The sequence below is a fragment of the Bombus fervidus genome, chromosome 4 (genome assembly GCF_041682495.2).
Source record: "Bombus fervidus isolate BK054 chromosome 4, iyBomFerv1, whole genome shotgun sequence".
Classification (NCBI taxonomy): domain Eukaryota; kingdom Metazoa; phylum Arthropoda; class Insecta; order Hymenoptera; family Apidae; genus Bombus; species Bombus fervidus.
In genome coordinates, this window is record NC_091520.1 from 11,556,065 (window position 1) to 11,583,907 (window position 27,843).

Below are 27,843 nucleotides of genomic sequence, written 5' to 3' on the forward strand. Positions count from 1 at the left end.
AATCGAAATGTCTACACTTATGCACTATTTTCCTCAAGCGTGTCGAAGTTTTTTCCTATATTAGCTATATATTAATATTTCTAGATATATTTGAAATAAACAACTGTAAGGTAAACAATTAAAAATAGAGTAAAATAGAGCTCTGCTCAATAATATTTCGATAATAAGAGCTGAAACTAACAAATTACGAATAAAGTAACAAAATTGGCAATCGAATTATCTTCTGATTTACCCCAGACTTTCACTCACCAACGATCTTATTATAATATCCTTTAAAATACACGTATTCTTGGATTTCTTCGAAAGCAGAAATATTATTAAAATATAAAAATTTTTCAAAGATAGAAAAATCGTTCAAAAAGGAAACACCCTCTTGCCAGTTCTTTACTCCTCCTTTCCTCTATTTTAGCCATTTATTTGCTCACATATCTCCTATCTATTGATCTATTTTCCAACCGGTGGCTCAGATCCACGCAAAAACAGCAAGATCTGAGTTTAGTGGCGAGTTCCAACGACAGATCCCAAAATTGATTTCACGGCTGTGCAGCGAGAAACGATCCATGGCCGGGCGTCGTACATCAAATCCATGAAACGAGCCAATCGAACGGTCTGCAGCATCAAACTCTTATATCATCCAGTACGAACGATAGCGTCCCAATGCGTGCTTCGATTAAAGACCAACCCGACCGTGTTATCGAGTAACGTTTCACGCTCTCTTCTGTCATGTGTAGACGCCAGGAGTCTCGATAATACTCATTAAAGACTTTACGATGCCGAGTCAGAATATCGTGCTTTGATACTGCCCGATTTTATATTTTACGATCTCCATGATGGATTCAGTTTCCAAAGTTTTCGCCTCGTTTATCTCGATGAAGACGATCATTTCGACTATTAAGAGAAGAATAACCCAGCGTTTATGTACAGTGTTACTGTATTATATGATACTATATTATGCATTTTTATGGTACTATTACTAGAAAAGACACGGAGGAGAAATGTAAGAAGTATTAAAAATTAGGAGAATTTTTTATTTTTCTAGAATGATATTCTGTTTAAATTGTATTAGAATTGCAGTTAATTATATTACATTTACATTATATCGTATTTGAAAAGGTAATTTCCTACATTTTGTTTATGCTTATTATTATATTTCAAGAAGAAGAGATGTTAGATATTCATTAGGCGATAAATGGCATCATTGCAATTCTTCTACAATCAAAGGCCTTTAGAAGAAATCATCTATATATATATGTCTTTCGATCCTTCATGTTCAAAGCCCAATGAAGTCCAACTACTTCAAACTCTTTCAAACTACTGATGTCTCAATAACATTCGTAATGTGAATAACCAACATTGCAAATCTTCGATAAATTTCAAACTCCAAACTAAAATATTTAAAAAACCCACCTTTTCCCCCCATCTGTTAGTACAACGGTATTTAATTCTTCGGAAGTAGACAGGTTCAGAGAGATCTCGATGGGAAACACTTGGAAACGAGCGACTCGTGTCCCGGTTGGTCGTTTGATCTTTCTAGGGGAGGGGTTTGGTGACAATCGCGTCGCGACGCGACTTTTCGACGTGCCCCGTCGGTCGGTGTTCCTTGGGAGGGCAGCAACGGCGGAATTTAAGGTCCAGAAGAGGCTGTGTGTGATCCTTTGATCCATTGTCTCGACGAAGGCGAGGAGAGGTGGCGTTGGAGAGCGAGAGAGCCTCCGGGGAGCGTCGCCGTCGCGCCGGCGGAAAGGCGAATTCTAATTTGACGAATGAGAAAGTTTCAAGGAAGAGCGATGTCTCGAAACTCGCGCCGCTGATGCGCGACAAAGGGCGTCAAAGACGGCAGGCCTGAGCTATTACGATATGTAAAAAAAAAAAAGGTTGGGAAGAGAGAAAAAGAGAGAGAAAGAAGAGAAGAAAGGAAAATACGCTAACGTTCATCGAAGAGAAATGTCTGTGTGTCGGAGTGAAAGGAAAAGGAGAGAGGAAAGAGAGCTCGTTTTCTCTGTAGTCGAAACTGACTAAAGCAACGGGGAAGAAATTCAAAGGGATTCTTGAAAAAGTTGCTTCGAGTTTTGCGGTGATCGATGCACGATGTGGAAGTTCTCTCTTTCCCTTCGAGCGGTTCCAAAACGATGGAAACAAAAGGAGCGTTGTTCGAACGTGAAACGAAAGCCTGATCAAGATTCTTTTTTCCCTCGTTCTTCTTCTTTTGGTCTTCTTTGCATTTAAGGAAACAAGTAATTACTTTTTCATTTTAGAATTCTCGTGGACTGAACATTTCGAGATTTTGCAATAGCAGAAAATATTTTGATCGACTCAGTGAATCATTTACCATAGAATTTATTTGTGTCATCTTCTTGCAACGAGTAAAGCTACGAAATTAAATATTTGTTTCCCTCAGGGTTGGATATTAATGATCAGTTAATGATCTGTTTGATTTCTGAGAAGTTCGATTGTTTTTTCGTTTTAGGATGTTCATGGTCATGAACATGTCGAGGCTTTGAAATTACACAGAGGCCAGTTATGCACGAAATTTCATATGTGATCACATTTATCGAGAATTATCGGTTAATCGCGTTCGATGTTATCGCAATTAGATGGAAAGCTTTTAATTTCATGGGCACTTGGGTCCGTTGAAAGAGCAGATTTTATAGCCGGGGCTTGCTTTCATCCGAAACTCCAGCGATATTATATTGCCTTAATTGTGTACAGATGATCGATATTAACGTGGCTAAACATCGAATCCCGCTGCTTTAAACGTAATCGCTTTTATCCAAAATTACAATATCGAATTTTCAAACTTTGTCAGATAATCGTGACTCGTCCCAGTCTCGTCGCACAAAGCGTCCAAGTTTTGCTGGTCGATCGGTTATATACCTTCGATATTTCCACACCCGTCCTTTCGATTCTATGTGTAATTGCTCTCCAATTTCGAACGTACAAATTCCTTTGAATGTAATATTTCATATTGTATTCACACATTTACATTATACAGGATTTCAAGAAATAATTAACAAGTAAAATCATTAATAAATTTCACTCAGAATATTATTCATAATAATGGAAGAAAATTATCACCCTGTGATATCGTACATACTCTATATACATTCCTATCGACATCATTCTGACGAATTATAGACTCCAGATATGAAAATAAATAAATGTAGCATATAAATAGTTGAAAAGTATGAGCTTATTAACATAGCTCTCGTTTCAAACAAGTTCACATTTGATATGAAATAATCTTGATCTATCGTGATAGAAAATTGCTAGGTATAAAAGGCTGGAAATAAAAAGGCTAGAATTGATTCCATTTGTTCCTTCGCGTTCGTAAAAATACAACTTTGCATAAATATACACACTCTCCTTATCTGCACTTCTATAATTAACCTCTGGTGAACGTAACATTTTAAACACGTAGCCATACGATTACAGTGAGAACGTGAGGGTTGAGTGCGCCAGGAAAAAAAATGAGTCGCTGTTGGTAGCACGCGGGTAGAAAGACAGCGGCTGGAAGGAATAATTACCCGAGATTTTTCTCCGTTCTCGGTGAAACATTACGAAATCAGCTTTTCGACGGGGTTGCACGCAAGAGGTACGAAGTGCGAACGAGTCCAGGCGGCAAGGCGCCGTCTCAACGAGCGACTAACGACAGCCACTTTGCGACGCCCACGCCTGGTGCACGCTGTTCGAACGGTTATTAATTACGAGGCAGCGAGTTTTCGTGTTCTTCTCCGCCCTCGTGTTGCTCAGTATCGTGTTCCCTTGGTCGTTCGGCGACGATGACGACGACAACGACGATGGTGCTGTTTTCGAGCAGCACCTCCGTCATTCTCTTGTCTTACACCGTGAAACGCTGCCCTGTTTTACGTTCTTTTTATTTTCCTCTGTTGTTCTCTCATCGACGTCGTAATAGGTCGATGTAGCTTCCAGCACAGTCTTTGACGTACTTTATTATCTGCCTCTAGATGCTTGAATTTACAGTTAGAATTATGGGGAGTAAGAGGTTCGCTTTATATATGTATCTTTAAAGTATAATTGAATAATAAACATATACAGTAGAATAGCCAGAAGAATAGAAGATGAATAATGCAGATTTAGAATCAGTACCATTTCGCTATAACGTTCTTCGATTTTAACCGATACCAAACTCAATACAATTTTCCATGCCATCAGCGAAACGAGAACTCTGTAATGGTAAAGCAACCCCCTTTCCGTACATCGTTACGCAGAAAAGCTCCACCATCCTCAAAACGAAATTCAATCCGCTTCATCGCGATCGAGATCGAAACGATCAGAATCTCGTTCCATGCACCATTTACCATCTTTCCTGATTTTCATACAACCATAAACAATGTGAACGTCTTCGTCGCGACAGTAAAGCGAAAGAGAAACGCGAAATGCGAAAACGTCAGAAACGAGGTGCCAGCGAGTGTCGCATGACTCGAACAGTTTCCAATAACATTTTGCCCGCGCTGCTCGTGTTTCTTCCGTTTCGATCTTCCACGGATACTTGGATCGAGCTCTTTGAAAAGGACGACGGAGGACGAACCTCGTTCTTTCCTTCTCGAAGACAACGAAACACAGCGGGACCCGGGAAGGCCACAAATTGGACGAGACCAAGGACCAACGTAAGCGGCTTCCTCGACGACGAGGACCGGAAGAAAGGCGGCGGACGGGATTTCCGAGGTCGGGCAATTTCGCGACTCCCAGAAGATCGAGACCTCCAGATACTTCGATCGGATCGATGCCAATCGGCGAGGCATCGATGCCCGTCCGCCCGTAAAATTGATTCCGGTTCCATCGTCTCCCCAGGGTCGGTCGCGAGACGTAAAATCTCGTGGGAACCGAAAGGTGATTCCTTGCCTTCCTGTTCTTCCTTTTTTCTCTCTTGACTTTCTTCCATTCTTCTCAACGTCGATTTGTCTTCTTACTCTTCTTCCTCCTGTTGTTCTCCTTCTCATTGCTCCGACTGATTCCTACAACGGACACAGGACACTTTTCTGTCCTCTCACGTTTTTTTTCTCGTGTTTTATTTCTTCTCGTGTCCTTCTCTCTCCTCCCACCCTCTTTGTCTTACGATATTTCTTAGTCTATCTGTTTCTTATTTGCCTCGGCTTTCTTCGCGGTTCTACGTTCGTTTTGAGGTTTTGTTTGCTTTCCCGAAAGCAAGCCGCAGTATTGTAACCCCGGTTCGTCAGTCTCGATAAGATTCGTCGCAAAGGGACGACCGCGACCCTCCAGCTGCCATTTTAGAAACGATAAGTTCTGCCACGGGATGACCGGCTATTTGCTTTTCCCTCGCTCCCATCGCTCACCTCACTTCGAGTTTGCTGAGACAATATAGGTACGCTGAGAACGTTTGCGTCGTTTCGAACACCGTGACACGGTATCGATGATTCGAGGTATACCTGCCTGGTTCAAACACAGTCGAGGACGCTTCGAGTCGCGTTACTTCGAATTTTGTTTGTTCTTTATAACGGGTATCCTGGGGTATACTACTATTTGCCGTGCGAGATAAGATTGTTTAGTATATCTGTTTGTGGAATTATTTAGAGATCGGTGTATACTAGTGTTCTTTGCAGTTCTTATTTTATATACTTAGTGTCGTAAGTTTAATAGAATTGGAGTTTAGGATTTACAATAATTTTCTAAGGCGATTTTATGATATTCAATTATATATGATTGGTTTGCACGAAGGGTGAAATGTTTTTATTGTTAGATGTTTCACTTTTAGAAAACCGACGATATTGACGAGCAGAAAAGCGCCAAGAGGAGCATAGATTATCAAGTCAGAAATTAAGAATCAGCTGCTGAAATGGCTCGTGACGTGGTTAAAAGAACGCGTTAAACGAGCGTGGAAATATCCATAAAGCCTGATTTTTCTTGCTTTTAACGCGCGAGGTGTCCGCTCGAATAGATTTCTCTACTGGACTCAGTGGAAGCAAATTGGATTGTGCACGCGTCGAATCGGTCGTATCTCAAGAATACGATTCTCTAATGATGCTTTATGCGGGCTCCGTGTGCTTCAGTGGAATTTTCAATTGGAAAATGTATTACGCCGGAATTTGCGAGCTGTTGCGAACGCGCTGGTTATGCGTCGATAAAGAAACATTATTCGTCTCGAATGGCGCCACTTTCTCGTCGTTGATTTCGAGTTATTTCACTTGTTGAAGTGTGTACGACCTTATAAAGATGAGTGCGAGATTCAGAAACGAGATAAAAGCAAGCATTATCGTTAAAATAATTTATTAGGTAAAAAGCTATCTTTGATTTATAAATATTACAACAATTTCCTTTGTTCTGTTCCAAGTTAGTCGCATCCTACTCTACGTTGTTGATGAGTAATTAATTTTAACGAGTAACAATCTCTCTTCGAAAAAAAAGTCAATTATCGCTTGTTAACTTTCGAGAAATCATTCCTAAGGAGTTCAGTTTTAATGGCTGAAAATACAATTTATTAAAAGGGAAACGTTTAAAAAGAAAAATTGTAGCTAGAGACGAAGTGGGCTATATGTCGATTTTTAAATATTTATTAAAAACAAGAGCAACCGCCCCATGAGTTACAATTGTCACGCCCTATCACCCTCGAACGGATCGTTGCTTTCAAAAAACGAGAATTCGATCGTGTCGTGAATCTTTATTTGTTTCGTCGAGTCTTTGCTTGTTCCGTCGAGTTCTTTTCTTTCCGAACAGTTTCTATGGAATACCGTGACAACACTATGGAGACCGCAAACGTGACGCTGGAGCAAAACAAGAGCGACTTTCGAGCTTCTTCGATCGTTACTTTCGCGTATACACTTGAGAAACATCCGGATTTACATTGAAAGAGATTCCTCCTAAACAGAGTGTATATATTTTATACATTACACAATATACAAAATGTATTACAATATTCCATATTATAAATTTTTCGTTGGCAGACACACGACTAATTTGCAATTTTATTGCAATACCCTTACGAATCATCGAGATGCATAATTATAAATTTCATACATCATTTATATTTTAAAACACACTCTCATTATGGACACCACACAATTTTCTCATGCTAATTTTGAGGTGCCGCCGTCTCGTCACTCAGTCGCCAATAAAAGTTGGATAATCAACGCTTCGATCCCTGCGCGACGCATCATTAAAAAGAGAAAGGACTGAAATTTGCAACATCCACTCCCTGGACTTTCAGTCGAGAGCTGGTCAGTTCACCCCGGCGGTTCGTCCCGTGGCAAAAAAAGAGCTGTCCTGCATAAATAGGGGGGTTGGTTTCGAAACGCAGACCTTGTGGAAAACTGAAAAAAAAAAAAAAATAAAAAAAAAAGAAAGAAATAGAGGAACGAGTTGAGAGGAGCGAATGGTCGGTTCGAAAGCAGTGCGAGCAAAGTTTCGCCGTGGCTAATTCGATCGGAAAAATTCCGTGGGGGTTCGAGGGAGCAAAACCTGGAGGGGATGGTCGGTGCCGCGTGAAACTTTTATTTTTCGTCGAGCCGATTCGGACGCTCGTCCATTTATATGATTAAATTCCACCTGATACGCTCCCGTTTCCACCCAAAACTTTACAGACTACCTGAGAAACGAAGAGAAGGGAAAAAGAGGGGGAACAAAAGACGCCAGTGATGGTCCATTGTGTGGCGTATTCTTCACGATCCCTCGTTATCGAGATCTGCGACGCGTTTCGAGGCGATGTCAACGATCGAGATGTTGTAAAATGCTCTTCGAGTAGTGCGACATGAGTAACTTTCGCTTCTAACCAAGTGGTGAACGTCTTCTTGCATTCGGTGTGTTGAGTAATCGTACACGGAGTGGTTGTTGAGAAGATTCTGCTTGCTGTTAAGAAATAAATACTTTTTTCTTTGAAGAAGTTATTTAGAGTGACATGTGTATAAAGAGATTCTGTTTTTTGGAGGATCGTATTATTCGTTTGTTCTATTATATTTGTAATTCCCAATAGGTGTAGTTGGATTATAAACGATCTATGAGAGTAAGTTTCTTAATATTTGAACATGTTCTTTGATTTACTCTTGTTTATAATGTAATGCAATCACAACGTAGTTTATGATACGTCATTAGTGTTTCATGTGATAGAGATCATTAGCTTCTTCAAGGAGGATGTAAAAATGTCATGCCGATATTTCTCAAAAGATTAATAGCATTTAGCAAATGCAAATGATAGAATATAAATTAAAATTAAATATCTTGAAATTAAATCAAAGTTTTGTAATTATCAAACAATCACTGAAGGGTTAAATTATAGAGTATAATGGATGCTATAATTCCTTTGATGTGTAAAGTATAGTTTCATACTGAATAACCAAACGATCCAACGTTACCGACTGCTCAAGCGGAAGCCAAGATGGTCATAAAACTTTAGGCGATAAGTTCTCTTGGCCGGAACATTGTGTTTCGGAAAAGGAAAGTTTACGGTGTATATAATGTAGAAGTGGTTTCCGCTAGTTCGATAAATATTGTATTTACTCGGTGTCGCTGTACATTCGAAAGTTTCACGACACAATCACAGCCAGAGAGAAAGAGAGAGGTAGAGTTATGAACCGATTACTTTTGCAGAGTAACAGTTGATAGTTTTCCCGGCACAATTCCGCAGAAGTTTATCGTGTGCCCTCTCGGTTGCTTGTATTTTTCGATCTTGATACGGTTAAATAATAACAGTGCTCGGAGTACAGCGCTGCCCAAAACGCGCCACAGCGAAACCTTTGCTCGCGCTTCGTCGATTTAATTGGCCACGAGCACGGAGGTTACGCTTAAATCAGAAAAATATGGCGAGGCGGTAGGGAAAAGGTCGACTGAATTTTACGATTCGATATCCCAAACGAAACTCGCAACCCCTGAAAAATTAATATTTCATTCCCTATCGCGTCGTAAAATTTCTACGTTTTACCTCGTTGAACGTATAAAACTCACAATATCCTGCTATTTTTCTATAAAGAAAACCGAGCCAGTGTGTTCAACATCCTTTATTCCGTGATTTATTGCGGAACAAACTTCCCCCTGGTTAACTCCACTCAAAAAAAGAAAGCAGAGAAAAATCGTTGCTCGTTAAACGCACAATCAACCCTCGAAAATACGAAATACGAGGCACGTCAAAAAACGATGCTCGCGCGTTGCTAAATAGGTCATTACAGCCCCCGGGGACATAAAGTGACGCAGCGGTACATCAAACCGCGCGACAGAACGGGGTGGTGGGTTGCGAGAGGGTGGCGCGGCACGTCCAGCGCAAGGCACGTTATATTTTCTTACGAGTGCACTCGCCTGTTGCGGTTTCCCGGGGCGTCCGCATCGGTAACGAGCTGCGTTATGGTCACCGGCCCCGTGAAACGAAGCTTTTGACGTAATTCACCGTCAAGAGGCCACTTTGCCATCGGCTGTGCCACCGTTAAGTTCGACCAGGCCACGAGGGTTGCGGTAGTGGTCGCTGCATCTCCCCGCCTAGTGGTTGAAGAGAGACGAAATCAACAGACGAATATCCACGGAAGAGAAACTACCGATGCAAACGCAAGCTGAGAAAAGAAGATGAGAAGAGAGAGTGGAAGATCGTGGAAAAAGAGAACATCGTTGACGGCCGAGAAAAGCAGAACGGTGGAACACAGGGGGATGAACGATTCTACCGCAGGTTTTAGCATATCGTTACTTGGGTACTCGAGTACGGCTGCGTTTAACGACCGGCATCGCGGCGCCCCTCGTGCCAACCGACAAAAAGCCTGCAACGACGCGGACCAGGGACGCGGAAGAGTGCTCGCGACGTCTCAATTGACTCGCTAACGGCTGATTTATAGAGCGATTCGCCGGCAGTTCGCCTCGAGTACCACGGCACACGCCGCGACGATTGTGTCGCGCTAGCGACGCGAGTGGACCGGGCACGGGAAGTCGAATCGACACGGATTTATGGCGGGATACTGAGATTTTAAAGGAGTATTGGATTCCAAACTGGAGAATCCTTGTGTGGAATCATACGCAGCGGTGTTGGGTTTTGCTTGGAAAATATTGCACCTCGATGCCAGAAACAATCATAGAATAATGTGAGCAGAAAAAGAAGAGGTATTCTCCCTTCTTTAATTTTCTGTAGATTATTATGTAGAAATTTTAATGTACCTACTATTTCTAGTAAACCTTTAAACCACAATTTCATACGATACTATCTTGAAAGTTCGTTCCGATCTTCAAGGAATTTGGTCGATACGAAAGATCATATTGAAAAGTTTTTCGCAAAAAAACCTGAGAGTTTCTGGGAGGATGGAATATTCAAGTTGCGTGAAGGATGGGAAAGGTTGCGGAACAAAATGTTACTTATATAATTCAATAAACGTACATAGAGTCGAAATGTAAATCGGAATGAACTTTCCGGGCGATCCGATATAAATTCAGGAAACAATTTAATAATACAAAGAAACTAAAGAATATAAGACTAGCTCGTAATTTTATACAAAAATCCCTTCATATCTATGCTTATTGTACAGATCATATAGATATTCATTATTCATCCACCTGTCGCGCTCGATTTTTTTAATAGGTTACACGATAACTCACTCAATCTTTTTCTATAACAATATAACAATAATGAAACTTTAATGTTCTTTATACAACACATACGATGTAAAAATGTATTATGGTAAATGCTCAAACACGTTCATGAATCAGCGTAGACAGTCAAGGACGATCGGAATGGTTAGGGAAAGAGAACAGAATTCCTCTTTTTCCCGGAGCGAATTAGACGGCCGCGTCGTAAACCGAGTTTTTGCGAGGCGCGCGTCTTCCGCGAGGAATTACGAGCAAGCTTAGTTCAATATTGACCCGGGCAAACGTGTGGCGAATATTATTACACCATCTGCATAATTTCTGTATTCAGTCGGTACTCTCTGAAACGCGTCTGTAATTACTTCGGTTGCCGCGAGCTCGTGGCTGTCGTGTAGGGTGCCGATGCTCGCAAGCCACCGTTCGAACGAGGGATGGCGGTGCTTCCGTTACTAGTGAAAAGCGCCACGCTGACGAACGGACCATGCGCGTTATGTAAATGCTGTATACGAGATAATTGAACGATCGTGCCCATCCGAAACGACGATTTTCTCGTCGGTCGAAGCCAGGTCGTGGTTTACCGAACATCACATGACGGAATTGCTGCTTGCGATTCCGTTTCTAATGGCGGAAGGCTGTGTCAGACCTTCCTTTTGTACACCAACTTGCCACTATACACTGTGCAGCTAGAATTTCCCGCGTTTACCGGAGGACATTTGGTTTAACATCCCCTAGATCTATGGGGGTGGCTTGTTTGGGAATAATGACAAGCAATCGGTTACGATGCTGTTTTGGCGTGTGTAAACCTTCTCCAATGATTTGGAAATTAGTGATAAATAAAAGGATGCTGAGATGTTGGACGATGTTCAGTTTTGGGATGGTAAGGAGGAATTTTTAAATCGACGGTAGAATAATTAAACAAAGTTTTATATTTCTGGAGAAAAAATTATAAATTTATGGAAATATATAATTCGTTTGATGAAAGATCGAATCAAAATTATGCATATCAGTAATGAAATTAAGAAAAGAGCAAAGAAGACAATCAGTTTGGTTTGTAAGAGGCTGATATATAAATCGAAAAATTGAATAGGTCTTTCGTTTGTTCTGTTTTAATAGAAGCATAATTCGAAGAATGGTTGGCGGCAGTTACGCGTAGGCCGAAATTAACTCTGCATTCGCACGCAACTTCCTCCCGCGGCGGATTTACGCGGCGGGCGATGCTCACTCAATGGACGGAGGAGGAACGTTCACCGTTACAATGGAGATCGTGAACATTTTAATTCATGAACCGATGAATTAATCATTACTTGCAAATGTACTCTGTCTGGAATCTCGATTAAGGCCTTGGAGCTATTCTTGCCCCGGCTGCAGTTTGTCATACCTTCTCGCCCGCCATCCTGGACGCCCGATAATAAATTATAATAAATTTGGCGACGCGATTACGCGACAATTGACGCTTCTCACGGATTAATCGCACGTCGAATGTCCTGTCTGGGGCCATTGAATAAAACCGACATATTTATCAGCTACGTAATCGAGTTCAAGAATTCCAATAAACTGGAGAATATCGCTAAACCCTCTGATTCCGTTTCCATACGTTTCCAAATCAAAAAACCATCTCCTCGCTCCACCGAGTTCCATCGAATAAATCGAATTCCCGTCAACGTTGTTCACCGGAGTCCAGTCCATAACAAAAAAGAATTTGCATCCGAATGGGACGCGTTCCCTCTCTATGCACATACGAAATAAAAAAAAGAGGACGAAATGGGAGGAAAAAAGAATAGAGAAGAAGCGGCGTGTGCTCCCTTTCTTCTTTACCCTTCGTGGAAATATTACGCGTTTAACACCGACGATCCAAGAATCGTACCGCCCCCGTTTTACGAATCGTGCGGCCTAGCGCAGAAAAAAGAGCCGATTCACAGAAATGTATTGGGGGATCCCCGCGTGCGCTGTGCCACGACGACTTAATCGACGAAGAGAGGTGGTTTCCGTGGTGGCGATCGGTCGCGACGCGGAAAGTACGCTGATTGTGAATCGAGCTGATTGCCCGAGTGCCGGCGGCGTTCAAACATCGTCCACAAAGGCGGTAATACCAGGGCCGGGGCCCGGTGGCGCCCTCCCTAAAACGATTATCCACTCGACGAGCCCTCGCTCGCAGGGGAGGGTTAGCCACCACGTAACGACGTATTGTGAGGACCTCTCTGCTCGGGAAAAGCCTGCAGGGCTTTCCTCTACCTTCCACGCCGGAAAATCCTCCGGGAGTATCCTCTCGAGACCTCTCCGCATTCCCTTTCCACAGCGCTCCTTTCTCGCTTGCTGACTTCTATCCTTCGCTTGACTTGCAACACCCCTACCCCTTTCTTCCACCCACATTCACCCTTGTGCCTCCTTGACAGAGTCGCCGGATACCGAGGACTCTATCAACACTACGGTTCCAAAAGATCTACGAGCCGATTCGACGATTCTATGTCACCCACGGATACTCTCGAGGACACTTCACCAAGGTTAAAGGATTACGCTGCGCGACTACAGCCTCGCGAAACCCTGGGATTAATATCAGTTTGATTCTGCTGATTCTCTCTATTCCCGGGGAGATTAAAAACGGAGGGAGGATACACAGCTTTCTTCTGGTTGCTTCTGAGAGCCTTCAGACTCTCTACAGACAAGTTTCTATTTCTCTTTCTCCTTGCGTTTTGTTTGACGAAAGGTTGTATTAAGTTTTAAGGACCTTTTTCACTGAAGTTCCGCTTTCTTTTTTTCTTGATGGATGATTGTGTTGCATGTTATGATAAACCTTTTTTTTAACACGGTTTTTTAATAAACATTACGGTTGGTAAGATTGGTTTGTGACAATCAAATGTCTGCTGTACTTTTGCTTGTACGTTTGACATCCGTTGATTTTATCGACTGGAAGCCTTTTACAAGGCTTCTATTATGTGTGTCTCATATATGCTCACAATCATTCATTCATGGTTGTGTTTCGTGGAAGTACTAGATTCTCAACTCGCGTACAGACTTTTCTTAAACGCATGTACTTAATCTTTACACTATTATTGAGGGATGAAAAGAGAGAGAGTAGAAGTTACATAGTTATAAAAAGGCTTGGAAGAAATATTACACAATGTGACTGAAAAGACTATTTTCTATGACGGTAGAGCGAGAAAATTTAGAACGAAGAATCGTTCCAGGTCTCTATCAGCGTAAATAAAATATAGACCGATGTATCGAGAGCGTGTTTCTTCTGCTCCGTGCTTTTTTCTCTCGTTTCTCCACCCCGTTCTGTCCCTTCTGAACGATCGCGTTGCACGACAGACACTTTGTTCCCTTCGATCGTCGCTCGAACCTGCATTTTTCCCCTCCCTATCCTCTCCCAGGCAAGAGGCAGAGGCACGATCCGAGGATATACTTAGACCGGTATCAGCTATAATAAATGAATGACGAGGCAATCGAGTGGTCGGTCATGCAAACGTACGACGTTCTATCCGGGGAAATGTAACCCTTCCACCCTGGCGTCTTGCGTGAATTTCACTTCCGTGTCGGCAGTGTGCACGTTCTTCCCTCGTATATCCCTCGATGAACGTGTATCGGCATACCGTGCAGTTCCGGAACGTTGCCCGTGTCACGGTCGTCTCGTAAAATCTCCACGAGATCAGGACCGAGTTACGAGCGTGAAATGTCCATGAAGCTACTACTAAAATCGACGTCGTTACTCTACCGACCGAAGTGTTCGCGATATTTCCGAAAATGTCCTCCTTCCGTTTATCGTCCAAAAATATGGGAGCCAAACGGAAAATTCTGTCGTTTTGTTCTTTAAAAGGGTAGTAACCAATTTTTATTGAATTTTCTATCAGTTAGTATTCGATATAATGTTCATCGTTACTTATAATCGTTCTCTATCTATCTGACAATTTATGTATTTCGTTGCTGCATTATAGTATTAGTAAGGTACACAATGTAGACAGAGTAGTTGGTTTATATCTGTGAATAATTCATTACTTTCAATTAGGGTCGAATATTTTTCCCGAAGCAGGTTGTATGATTTTTTACAAGTTTTTACACGTTGTGTATTCCACCAATAATAGATGCTATAGATCTCCATAAATTGTTCTTCGTACTTACGGTAATCATAATTTTGTAACCCTCAGACTTCTGCATTATTCATCCACTCCTGTATAATTTTACTTCGATACTTTTTGTCTATTATTTCTTCCTTCCACTCATTAAGTTCATGACTGTCCGACATACTTCATTTACTATACGCTACATTATCGATTTAGTAACAAACCGATATTTTTAAAAAACCATTGAAAAATTCCCACATCACTCTTAAAAGAGTATTTCATATTCTCTTTATTCGTTGCTGAATTAATCTTCAAATATTTACTCAACGAAACAAATCTCCATTTACATTCCATTTCCTTAATCAAAAAATACGAAATTGCATAAACGTCCATAGTCCATTCATGACCAGGCATCCGAACACTAGTTAGAGCAAAAGCAAAACCGCGGAATAATTGGGAGAATCCAGAATCTCCACCCTCACCTTCCACTCCCACAGGGAAAAGAGAGAGAGAGAGAGAAGTCTTCGACTTAATGAAGCGTTTCTCGAGGAACAAGACTGTTCTACTCTTCGGACCGTACACTATTGTTAATCGTTCGTCTTCTTGCGTGAATATGCAACACCGTGCTGGTGGCCTCGCGCGTTCACGTGCAAGAACTTTCGTCATGAATAGCTGATGGCTAATAAGTGTCCCAGTGTAACGTTTCGTGGCCGAAACCGCGAACCCCTCTTAGCGGTCGTTGAATTAGTAATATTCGGCGACGCGTATCCTAAACGGGCGTACATCGTCGTCTCGGAACGTGAACTATCGCCACCCCCGACGGAGTTCCTTTCCATCCAGTTTTGTCACCGTGCCGCGGAAGAGAACAGCCGGTTTTCTCGAGTTTGCGAAGACAACAGCTGCACGCTCGTTGAAATATTAAGGAGTTTCATATGGGAGGCAGCAGCGCCAACCCTCTAAGAGAGGCATACAATCGATCGAACGCCACGACCAACGTCGTGCTTCCTTCGTTGATCGATAATACATCGTGTCGTCGGTAAATCGATGTATTTGTGCAGCTGTGGCTATACTCGCCGCACGAGACAAAAGTAGAGCGTTCTGTGTAATGCTCGCACTATTTCCAGAAGAACAGGGAGGTATGAGTGACGTTTGAGCTTTTCGCGGAACGTTCTTTAACCTCTTGAAGAAAGTTGCGGATCCAGAGTGCAGAGGATTGAACCAAAGAATTATATTAAGTTACGTAAGATGTTAAAAATGAGTTTTCACCGTTATGTGATCCATATCGTGATACAGTAGAGTTTAGTTTGTGCGAGACACGTTTATTGGAATGATGTTTTAGTCAGAACTGGATTTAACACTAGAGTTACCGATCGAGTAGTAACAAGGATAATCATCGAAGTCTTATTAAGTGCATCCAGTTTCTTAAAGCTTTCCAGACTTCGATGCATTATTATACAAATCAAAGAATATATATATATATATATCGAAATCGATAGACCGCGAAAGACCAGACCACTCCAAGATACCAACAGCGGTCGATAAGCCTCTACCCCATTTCCGTGCAAATTGCACCGATCCACGAGCGGTCACGATAAGCGTTCTGAAACTCGAATTACAGCGAAAGCTGCTCGAACCTTCTCACTCCTATTTCATGGTACGATTCTCAGAAAGGAATTACGAAAGCTGATTCGCATGACTACACCTACGTCGAGACGAGTTAAATAACAATCGTGGCGCCCTATCGACGAAACAGGGCCAATAGTTGCTATTCAGCCTCTGGCAAATTTAACATGGATATCTAGTCGAATTGTTAATGTTTTGATTCTATCCGCGTTACGGAAAGTAGTACGTCTAATTTATTTCATTTTACGAAGCACGAAACATTCTTTTCGTATTATTTTCGTAGCAAAACGTACAAATGTGCTTCTTTTCGGGAAGAAAAACGAAGTACGATATTCTGAATCACATCTGAGACAAACTTGTATTTTTTCGCAAAACAAATTGAATGTGCTACATTCCGAAACGCAGGTCGATGTTATCGTTGCTTCTACGATTCGTAGATAGATCGCCACAGTGTCTTTAACCTCTCACGCCTTCCACAACGTGAGTCGGGCTATATGGAACTCGATCTGGATTATCCTTGTTTAATGATGGAGCGGATCGTTACATGGTTTGTCATTTGTATTTTCCATGTTCCGTGGACACAATTAACGGGATCCGATTTAAACGAGATCGTCGATATGTGTGCTTAATGACGCGGAACGTCATTAAACAGTATAAAACCGTTTGTTTGCACGTAATCATCGCGCCACGTCTCCTGCCATACCCGATTTCAGTTATTTCGCTGTTGCGATCGTTTTGGCCCCGCCGTTTTCAGTTTCGCTTCGCTCGCACACGTCGGTCGAAGCGTTAATAGATTTTGGTTGTTTCATAATTTCCAACTGCGTCATGGGCTAAAATTAGTCGCGCGAAATTACGTAGCACGACCTGGCACCGCTTCGTGGCACCGGTATTAATTTTGGGTACATTGAAATTAGGAAGTTTTATAATTGAATAACTTTATCCCGTTTAAGGAAAAATTAGGAAAATTTAGATGCTATTGTAGAATTGAGCACTCGTATGGCCTGCAAATGAATATTCGTATTAAGCTATTGATAGCGAGTAAGGGATATTTTAGAGGATACACACGCAGGTTTGACATACATAGTAGCCATGTGGAAGTTTGACGCATCTGAAAAGAATGTGTTATCGTGCGAGATCTATAAGATATAAGATAGATCTAGACGATACGATTGAGAAGTGAGAAAGTTCTGACAATAAGTGAATCGTTGAAGAATTGAAAGAGAGTAGGAGTTCAGAAAGACAATGATTGAGAGAGTCCGATTGTATTAAGCGAGGGTTGTTGTAGAATTGAATTGTTCTTGTACTGTTTGATTTTATTATTAGGATGTAACATATGGAATGCCTGGTTCATATTTCACTGGATCCTAAGGGAGATTCGTTTATATACGTAAATATAAAACTACAATTCATATATGAAGCAGAAGATTCTCAACTTTAAAATGACATACATGAAATGATGTATAAAGATAAACGCATTTGTTAAAAAAAGATTTTAAAAATTGCCTAGAAAATATTATTTTATTCGTATGTAATATAGTTGTTATTTTATATTTAATGATTAAAAGTCTTACAGTCTAACATTTCTCCAATACGAGCTACCAAGTAAAACTCGGCAAAACCACCCTTCACACTCGCAATCTGAGCGGAAATCAAACGAGATCAGGAAGGGGATTCATTCCGGGTCACTGTACACCCTTTGCAGTGTTTCCACATTCCCGAGGCAAACAGCTTCCCTTTCAGACACGCAACAGCCCTTTCGCGAAACTTGCAGCGTTCGATGTCTCCGTACACCGGATATGTACTCCACGTTTGAATATTTCAACCAACTGGCAAGAGGCAAGGCGTAGGCGACGAGGCTTCCTCGAACAAAGCCCGACATTACCGAGTCCTGCGTCCTTTCCAATAAGCAGTCGAACGCTCGTAAGCCTCGAGGCTTCGAGCCCGTTAATAATTCTGACCGCCTCTTATCTCGATTTAACATGATATATCACATGCTGCGCGTGAAACGAGCGCGTGGTAATTTATTTAAACGCGTGCACACGAGCACCTTGCCACCCACTCGCGAACGTCTCTCCTCGCGAGGAAGCAGTCGGCGATTTTTCTTCCTTTGTCCGTCTATGGACGAACTTTTGTCGACGGTGTACTCCTTTCTTACTCGGGCGCGAAATTAGCGATCGTAATTAGTCGCGGCTGTGGAACGTAGCTAGCAACCGAGCACGGGCTTTCTTCCGTTGTTTTCCGTGTTCTAGCCGCGGGCTGGCACTGCCAGATTGTTTCCCTCGCCTCTATTCTCTTCCGTTGTCCTTCTATTGTCCCTTTTCTTCCTTGTATTCTCTTCCTCTCCGTCGCTACCCCTTGTGCTCTAGTTCCATCTTTCTTATTTTTTCTTTTCAGTTCTCTTGATCCTGATATTTGCAGTGTACGGGGTGTAGATAAGCGTAGAATAAAATGAAGGATAGGGTCGGTATATTTGAGATATTTTTTGTATTTTTAGATTAATTTTGTAGAGGATAGTTGAGTGTAGATTAAGCGTGGATTAAGTATGTAAACTTGTAGTGAGGTTGAGAATATTAATTTGCTTTAAATTCTTTTATGGGGTTTATCAAAATGTATTTGTAGAATTTTCTGATGTAATGAAACCATAGCGAAATAGTAGCTCCATTAATGTGGAATATACAAAGTGCGGAGCTTAAAATTTATAGTGCCTGATCCCAAAATGTAAGCGATCATCAGATCGAATTTCAAAATTTAACACACCTACATTAGTAAGTATCCTAATCTACATATGCTTTCCAAAATTTATTATAAATGACACTAAAATTTAGCCTATCGCCAGATTTGACTCTCAAATTTAAATGGTCGTTAAAGTTACTTCAAAATTTAACACATCACGAATTAATAGATAGCTTTCCTAATCTGCATATATCTGCCTTTCAAAATTTATACCAAATGATTTAAAATTCAGGCTGTCACAATGTCTGACTTCAGCGTTTAGCCTCAAAGTACTAAATATCTCTATTAATCCATACAGATAGCCCAAAATTCACACGGTCGCCGTGTCTGCCCATGTTCGCTAATTCTACTTCCAAAGTAGAATTAACCTCCTACGCATCAGACCTCCGCTTGAATCGCAGTTCTCTAAAAGTCAACACCCCTTTCACAGACAAATCCTTCACTTGGCAACGAGAACGTTGTACAAAGAGGCTCGATGATCCCAAAACGTCATGATCTATGATCACCCTTCCCTCGTATTCCGTTTTTCCCTTATTCCTCCTTTGTCACTCACCCTTCGTTTCTTCCCCAACTATGGACGCTCATTGTACCACCCTATTTTTCTCCTCTCTCCGCCACTTTCTCTTTCTTTCTTCTACCACTTGGACGGGTCGCAGGCGCTCCCGAGGGCGACATGAACCATCGGACAAATTGCTACGTGTGTTTACGTTAAATGGCTTAAGAGACGGCGTTGAACGCAAAAGCGCGCGATAGCCATCTGCGAGAAAGTGCAATCGATGTAAGTCAAGCTTCGACCAGCCAACGCGCTCTATTTCCCGTGTACGCGCATTTATCTGGATTAAGACAACTTTGTGTTCGTCTCGAATCACGTGGGGCACCCTCCGCGCGGACACTCGCGCTTTCGTGTATTTCGCGCGCTCGCTAATCCGACGCGCGAGGGTGGTATTAATCGTGGAAACGACGGGGTGTGATTCTGTGGAGATTGCACCAAGTTGTTCTTGGGGAAGTGTTGTAATGGTTCCAGGAGGGTTGAGAAAGTTATGTGATGTGGAATGTTAATCGTGGAGCTCTTAGTGGAGATAAGTCATTGGATATTTAGTGAATATGCAGTAGAAATGAATGGATGTCACGGTTATGAAGTTAGGTTGATATTTATTAATGCTCGGAGATTTCCTGGGATTTTGTTGTAGTAGGAAATTACGCGTGTTGATGATGAATGTTTGTTGCATAAAGTTAATACTTATTAATTGTTACATTAAGAATAAATGTAATTCTCTAGTGCTTTGTCACTATACAAAATATAATTCGATGAATTATTTGTTGGGCAATCAGACGTGTTTCGTGATTCATAACATTGATATTTATTAATTGTTTATTATATTGTGGAAAACAGTTATAATTCTTTAAGGTCCTACTAATAGAAATTTGAGTACTTCATTAAACTTCGGCTGGTAGTGTAGGCAAAATGTAATATCCCTGATGATTTTTTATTATATCCTTTCCTTTTAATCCTGTAATCCAGTCGCTAACTTCAAGAACGAATTTTCCTGGAATTAAGTTTGGAAGTCGAGAATATCCTGTATTAAATTGCGGCTCTTTGATAGAATCTCGCCCAAGGGAGCTGCTTTGTTTCAACAGCCCGTATAAAAAGAGTAACGCGATAGAAAATTCGGGACGAAGTTCTTAAAACAATCTCGTAAAACGTCTGAGAAACAGCGCAATCATAATAGTGCGCTATAAATTCCAACAATGGTTACCCTATCTCATTTGCCACTGTGCAACATTCTTGTCTTCTAAACATCAAGTAAATCTCCGCGTTCCGTTGTAATTTACTATGGCCCGGGATTGTTCCATTAAGTAAAAGCAGCGTGATTGCAGCACAGTCCATTAGTACTGTTTCGCGAGAACACCTTGACGTTGATCCACGCTACCAACTGTATTCTGTTCGAATTGCGAAACTGATTTCTCTGTCGTAACTCGAAGAATTTGTACCAGGTATTCAACTACATACTACTTTATGTCAGAGGAATCCGTGTACTCTATACTATATTGGTCGAATTTATTAATTATGTTCTAACAAAATTGCAAAACTGATCTTTCTGCAGTAATTAGTAGATTTTGTGCTAATCTATACAGACACACGTAGAAGGGATCGGTACAGTTCGTATACGTTGATTCATGCTCCTATCCATTTCTTTTCTTGTAACTCAAAAAATGTCTATCAACTAGCAATTTCCTCGAAGTAATCAGCAAAACCAGCATTTCTATTTTATTATGATTCGAAGAATTTCTATAGCCTTCCATTTCGGCGAAAGAGTCGATGCAACCTTAAATTAATCCACTCTGCCAACAGTATTCCATTGAAATTACGAAACCGATTTCCCTACCGTAACTCGAAGAATCTCTACCAGCTATCTAATCATCATTTCACTTTCAAGGAATCTTTTCAACCTGTATGATGAGTAACTTGAGCCGATATTCTGTTGAACGATCACGGTGAAGCATCGACAAAAGTTAATCCAGCGGACAAGACGGAACGGAAACAGATCCCCTCGAAGCGATTTATTTACACCGAGCCAGGTATCGGTTTCTTAGACGCGTAACCAACCGATTCGGAAGCTAGTTTACCGTTACATGCCGCCCTCCCTTCGAGGAACACGTCACGAGCATCAACAACGCCTCTAACGTCGTTGCCGTGGTTGGATCCGATTTCACGTTCGAGCGGATCGCCGATGATCGACCGCCGGAAATTCCATACGTTCCCGCGAGGATCCTCTTCGACGACGATCGACTCGTTCGTCGACCGCCTCCGACCGTCGTGCAACCCGACCGTCCTCTTCGATGACATTCATTCGATCCTTACCGGCCCTGATCAACTGCCACACGAAGCCGCGGTAACAATGACCGCGCACAACATTATTTTACCGACAAATGGCTGGAAAATTGGATCCACGCAATGTGTCAAGATGACGTTGCTAACTTCAATGAAGTTTATGCCAGTTTTGGATAGTAAGAATTATCGGTAGAATGTTATTCTCTCGGAAGATGTTGTATGTACAACACATGTATATGAACTTGTATAATTTGTGAATTCATTTTTAGAATCAACGCTTGGTCAATCTTAAAAGATAAGTAACTAAATCTAAAAGGGAAAAGTTAACTCTTTCCGAAAACAAATTAAGCTTCAAAAGCTACCCAAATCACTGATTTGATACACACTATCCCAAATACAACTTCACACATCTCTCACAACCTTTCAATGCCTCCTCATTCCATGCTAAGTATCATTCTCATGTCAACTTCATTTCTTTCCAGCTAGAACCTCCATCTCGCCCTTTCCATTTCTAGGGAAATGTCGTCTACGTAACAGACTCGTTTGACCTGGAATTACCCATCTTCTACATTCTAAGTAACAAGCTCTAAAACCTTCTCAAATCCTCAATACCGAGCACCAATTTCCCAATACACATCTTCACAAACCTCTCACAACCTCTCAAAACCTCTTCAAACTCGACGAAACATCCTCCACGCATCATCTTCATTACTTTCGAAATCAAATCTCCATCTCACCCCTTCCATCTTCACCGGAACTTTGCCCGCGAAACCAACGACCACGACTCGCTGGTACGTTAGTTGACGACTCCTCGACTTTGAATTGCTCACACCCCCTGTGTCCATCGAAAGAAAATAACCGATAAATAAAAAGGATCGAGCGAGTGGTGGCCGGCGCACGCAAAAGAGCGAGCACGCGTCTGATTTCGCCGCGACGGATGGTGGTTCGGCATTCGCGGAAGAAGGCGCAGCCTCCGGCATCCTCTCCGGAGCACTACCACCTCCGCGTCTCCGGCAGTGGCAGCGGCGTCGCCACCACTACCCCCGACGACAAGGGGATGAAGAAGAGCGACGCTATCGAAGCGAGACGTGTATATATGTATATATATAGAGGTGCGCGCACGTCGGCAAGTTCAGTCGTCTACCGCGTGCCGAGCGGCGAGGATCGTGCGCTGCCAACACTCCATTCCGAATTCCCCCCTTTCGGCTAGCTCTTCGTTCCGTTTGTCGATCGCGCGCACACCGGGGGGTCTCTTGCAGCCGGTCACGTGTCCCTCTCTCAGCCCATCTTTCTCGTGCTACAACGCGGCACGCTCGAACGGAAGCGCAGCGAACCGTACCGCGCGCGGATTCGTCATGTAATTCGAAGCTGCGAACAATTAACGCCGCTTCAGTCTTCTCTTTTTTCTTTTTTTTTTTTTGTCCGTGTCTTTTTTTCAACGATCAAAGAAAACAACTTCTCTCTGAATTCATAATTTTCTATTCTTCTAACATTTTGTTCATTTCTTTCTCTCTTTATGACTTGTTCGATATTTTGATATTTGATTTGGAATTCTTAGAAAGAAATTGAAGATGTGAAGAGAGAGTTTGGTAATAAGATAGACAATGGGTGATAGAAGTTTTAATGAAGATTCATGAAGTTGAATGGATTTTTGATCGTGTAATTGAAGGGTGATTGGAGCGTAAGGTGGTCGTATGCTGCTTTCGTTCATCGGTGGTCGAGGGAAACGGTTCAGTGAGATGTGAGCCGAGAATGGAGCTAAAGATCAGCATACTGCTTCTGGCGCTTTTACGCCTCGCCAGCACTCTCGAGAGTAAGGATGAGTTATTTTCACCACGCGGCTTATGGTTTGTAATAGACAGCATCGAACTTCGCAGCGAGAACATTTTTTCATCGTAGACTTACGAGTCCATCGTAAATAGAGAATTCGAGCTCGAGAATTTAGAGTTTTGTGCTTGGAACCCCCGAATCAAACAACGCTCCTTATCCATTGGTACGAGAGTTTGGTCTGGTTGTTCGATTGTTATGAAGTTGTTAGTGTCTGCTTGGTCGCGAACTTTTGTCGCGTTTGCATTTATGTTTCGCCAGAACTTTTCTTATCGCGACACGTCTTGATATGGTTGGAGAAACGGTCGAATAATGCGACTTTTCTATCTATCGATAGTTCACATAGAGAGTTATTGATGTTTCTTCAAGAAATGTTTTACTATAATTTTCATTACTGAATGCAAAAAAGAAAAAAAATAATGAAAATTCACAGTTCAGGAAATTATAAAAATTCCAGCGAATTTCCATGCGCTGTTTTAACAGCGAGTGGGCGCGAAGATTAACACGTAACCAAAAACTGAGCAGAATGTAAATGAACTGGTGCGTTGATTCTCGCGTCCGCGACACCGGAGGCAATTAATCATATCCCGGAAAGAGGATCGCGAAAATATGAAGCGAGCGAATTAAATTCGTGAATACGAATCACACGTTTCCCATAAAAATCTCGACAGAATACCTATAAAAAAATATTCTTCATGATTTTTATCGTCAAAGAAACGTAAAATTTGTCAAGAATCACTCAGAATATCAAATCAGCTTCTAAATATTCGAAATTTTAAAACTGAAAATACCAGAATATTCAGAATTTGTAGAAATTTTATAGATTTGTATCGGTGCATATTTGGAGATAATTTTTTTTTATCAAATATATATAAATTCTTGCTGCTCTTCGTAATCTTATGTATTAATAATAATTTCCTCTACTTTTACGCTTTGAATTTTTGTCAAAAGAGTTTCCGTAGATAACAGTATTTTATGCTGACTTCTCTCCAAACCCTTCTGTTTCATAGAACATACAGTGTACTGAAACTTTTGGTTTAGCAGTGTACGTGGTGAAATACTAAAAGTAAAGAAACAATTTCGTCCATTTTACATTTCGCCGCCGCAGTGTTAACAACTCGCGCGAGAACTTTACACAGAGTCGCGTTCGAAGTGTCCTCGGACACGTCCAAACATCCCCCGGGCGACAGAGATAAATTCGCGGGTTGAATTTACTCGTGCAACGTTGATATTCTACAAAGCCCTGGCTCGAAATCGTGACATGTTTTCCCGCGAGTGTGACAGCGGGGATAATCGTCTCTCGGTTTACTGCTTCGAGTCAAACAAGAGTCGCGATCGCCTAGTCGTGCCGGGTAATAAAGTTCTGGCTGTGACTTAGAATGTGTGCAAGCCGGACCGAACGAATCACGAGGATAAAAGAGAAAGATAGAGAAACATGGTATGGAGACCAAATGTAAAGACTAAGAGATCTTAAGCGAGCGGATCCCGCTGACTGATACACGACGTAAAATCCCGTACGCATCGTTAAACCGAGCTTTACCGTTTCCATCGCGCGACGTCTAAATTTACCGTGGGCAGAATCGCGCTTTGGTCGAGGTGGGACAAACATTCGATCGCTCGAGAACAGACATCGTTTGGCTTGTTATCCGTAGCCACGATGATCGGTGAGAAACGGATCTCTCGGCGAGCACGGCTCATTTCACTCGCTGAATTAACGCTTTGCACTCCATGCACGTGTTACTCGGTTGCGACGTCCGATCTTTATCGGCTGCTCGTGGAGTTATGCGTTAACTCATTACAGACCAGATAATGAAATATTTCGTCAGAGTTGCATAAATGCAACAGAATTGAAGGACGTGGTACTTTGAAATTGGAGGAGAAACTGTAGATGAAATTCGTGCGATTGTAATGGTATAAGCATTTTATATTAGAGAATTATAGGTTTCTATTGAAAAATTCGGCGGTTATATATTTAATACTCTGTAATTGGATTTTTCCATTAAAAGAAAAAGAATAGCGATGAATTATAATTTTGTTTGAATGGATAGGAACATGTAGTAACTGCTCTAGATGGATTTATTAAATCAGATAGAGGGTGTTATGGAGGTTATAAGTGCTGTAAAAAGTAGAGAAATGTGTGATTTTGCATTAAAGATTCTACGATTGTTTCTCGATTAGAATAATTAGATTACGAAAGGGAACACTAGTTGATTCATGAAACTATATGAAATTAGAAGCGCCCCTGTCTTTACACTGCCGCTTACTTCATTCTCTTTCAACTTTCACTTTTCCTCACATCTGTGGCGGCCAAAGTTAAGCGCCTCGATCATTTATTCATGGTTCAAGGGAAGTTCCCTCGGCCTCCTATAATTGGATTAATCATTTAAATTCCACTTTTGTCATGCTATTCCACCGATATCGCAGAGCATCTAAAATTGTTAATGATGGAGATTCGTTGAAACAAAAGATTTACGATATAAATTTTACATAAATTTCAGGTGAACTTCACCCTTTGCTTCTAGACACAAAGGAGGAGGAAGACGCGGAGGAAGATGACGAAGAAAATTATTCCGTTGATGACTATGATTATGGTGACTACGAAAGTGCAACTATAAACAGCGATATCGATCTTATCGCTGGTGGCTCGTTGCCGATCTTCCTAGCGGAACCCGTTGACACGTTCGTAGTCAAAGGGAAACCAGCTACCCTTCATTGCCGCGCAGCCCACGCTCTTCAGGTATGCTAGATAAACCCGGTTTCTGTCGCAATCATAAAGAGAAGGCACATGTCGTTATTAATCGAAAATCTTCAGATGGCATCGTATTTCACTGCTAGCAGCATAGTGAAGAAAAATTTCTTCTGTATGGAACCTATATTTCCCCTTAGTAATATAAGAGTTAAACTCCTCTCGCGTAACATTAGCATACCTTCTAAAAACGTGACAAACTTTAAAGAATTCAGTACATACCGCAGCCTACCTCCATTTTCTACATTTGTCCAAATTCCTTCGTGAAATTGAAAATTACAGTAGTTCATCGTACAACGTCTTTGCGACAAACGAGCCCTTTAATCTCTCAAGTTACAGCTTCTCCATTACACAATGAAATTCGTAAAATAAAGCGTCGAAGAGGCTTAGTAAAGAGGCAAGTAGTCGTCGCTTTTGCATCCAAGAGGAGGTTTTTGGCTCGATGGGTTCCGTGTTTCGCACGTTGTTCGCGAAACAGGCCAGGTCCAAGCGCCGTTGCCCCGTCATTTTCCTCTCCACCCTTATTAACCACTCGAAAAACCTCTACCCACCACGTGGACGACCGTTGGTCTCTGACCCTTTTCACGCGCCGCCAATTACTACCTTATTCTAGTCGTCTTATTCGAACCGTGCTGCATTGCAGGTGTATTTTCGCTGTAACGGTGACCGGGCTGAACGTTCGCAGCACCAGGATTTTGTCGACCCTCGTACCGGAACGAGGGTCGTCGAGGTCGAGTTGAACGTGACGAGGAACGAGGTCGAGGAGTACTTCGGTAGGGAGAGGTTCAAGTGCGAGTGCGTGGCATGGTCGGGACCAGGTCAGATTCGAGGGCAGCCTGCTACAGTTGAGGTCGCTTGTAAGTAGAGAACACTCCAATCTATCCATTCGGCGCTCTCTTTTCCTCTTCGAGCTTTTCTTCGGTCACTCAGCTTTCGATCGTCCCTTTTCATGTATATGCCACTTTCTACGCTCGATTCTTGAATCCTGCAAAAGTCTTTGGGATTTTATTGAATCTTGCTTTTGGCAAGATATAGTTATGAATGGACCGTGGATTTTTGTGAATAATTGAGAGAGGAAAAGACATATCTCATCGGATATAATTCATCGAATTTGATATAATGCATGGATATATAATATACAGTAGACACCGAATACGTAATTCGCGAGGGTAGTAACGCATAAATAGATGAGTCAATGCCAGAAATAATAAATTTATCCTGCCTCAATCTGGTCAGTTCCTCGACATTCCCCACGGTACCCCTATTTATTCCACTATAAATACAGTGCCAGCTCAATATAGGGAGAAGTAGATTGAGTCTGACAGATCAGACAGCCTCCAATCAATTTGTCCAAATCAGATATCTTCTTCCCAAAATAAGCTTCCAAAAAAGAAAATTTCTTTTTACTACCAAATTAAACTTTCGAAAATATATCTCTTGAAAAGGTTTATACTAAACTTTTATTGTTACACCAAGTTGTTCCATTAAAGACAGGATGT

At 41.7% G+C, this 27,843-nt stretch overlaps 1 protein-coding gene across 3 annotated transcripts in view; it reads left to right on the forward strand.

The window, feature by feature from the left end:
- LOC139986204 (netrin receptor UNC5C) overlaps positions 1 to 27,843 on the forward strand; it is a 73,608-nt gene that overhangs the window by 37,512 nt on the left and 8,253 nt on the right. Inside the window, exons 1-4 of one of the 3 annotated variants that reach the window (XM_072001339.1) lie at positions 22,919 to 23,128; positions 23,330 to 23,584; positions 26,097 to 26,335; positions 26,988 to 27,201. In XM_072001339.1, the coding sequence (XP_071857440.1) occupies positions 23,524 to 23,584; positions 26,097 to 26,335; positions 26,988 to 27,201 (514 nt within the window). In that variant the 5' untranslated portion in view covers positions 22,919 to 23,128; positions 23,330 to 23,523. Of the gene's footprint in view, positions 1 to 22,918; positions 23,585 to 26,096; positions 26,336 to 26,987; positions 27,202 to 27,843 lie in introns of those variants that run through there. The other 2 variants (XM_072001340.1, XM_072001341.1) reach the window with 2 other exon arrangements.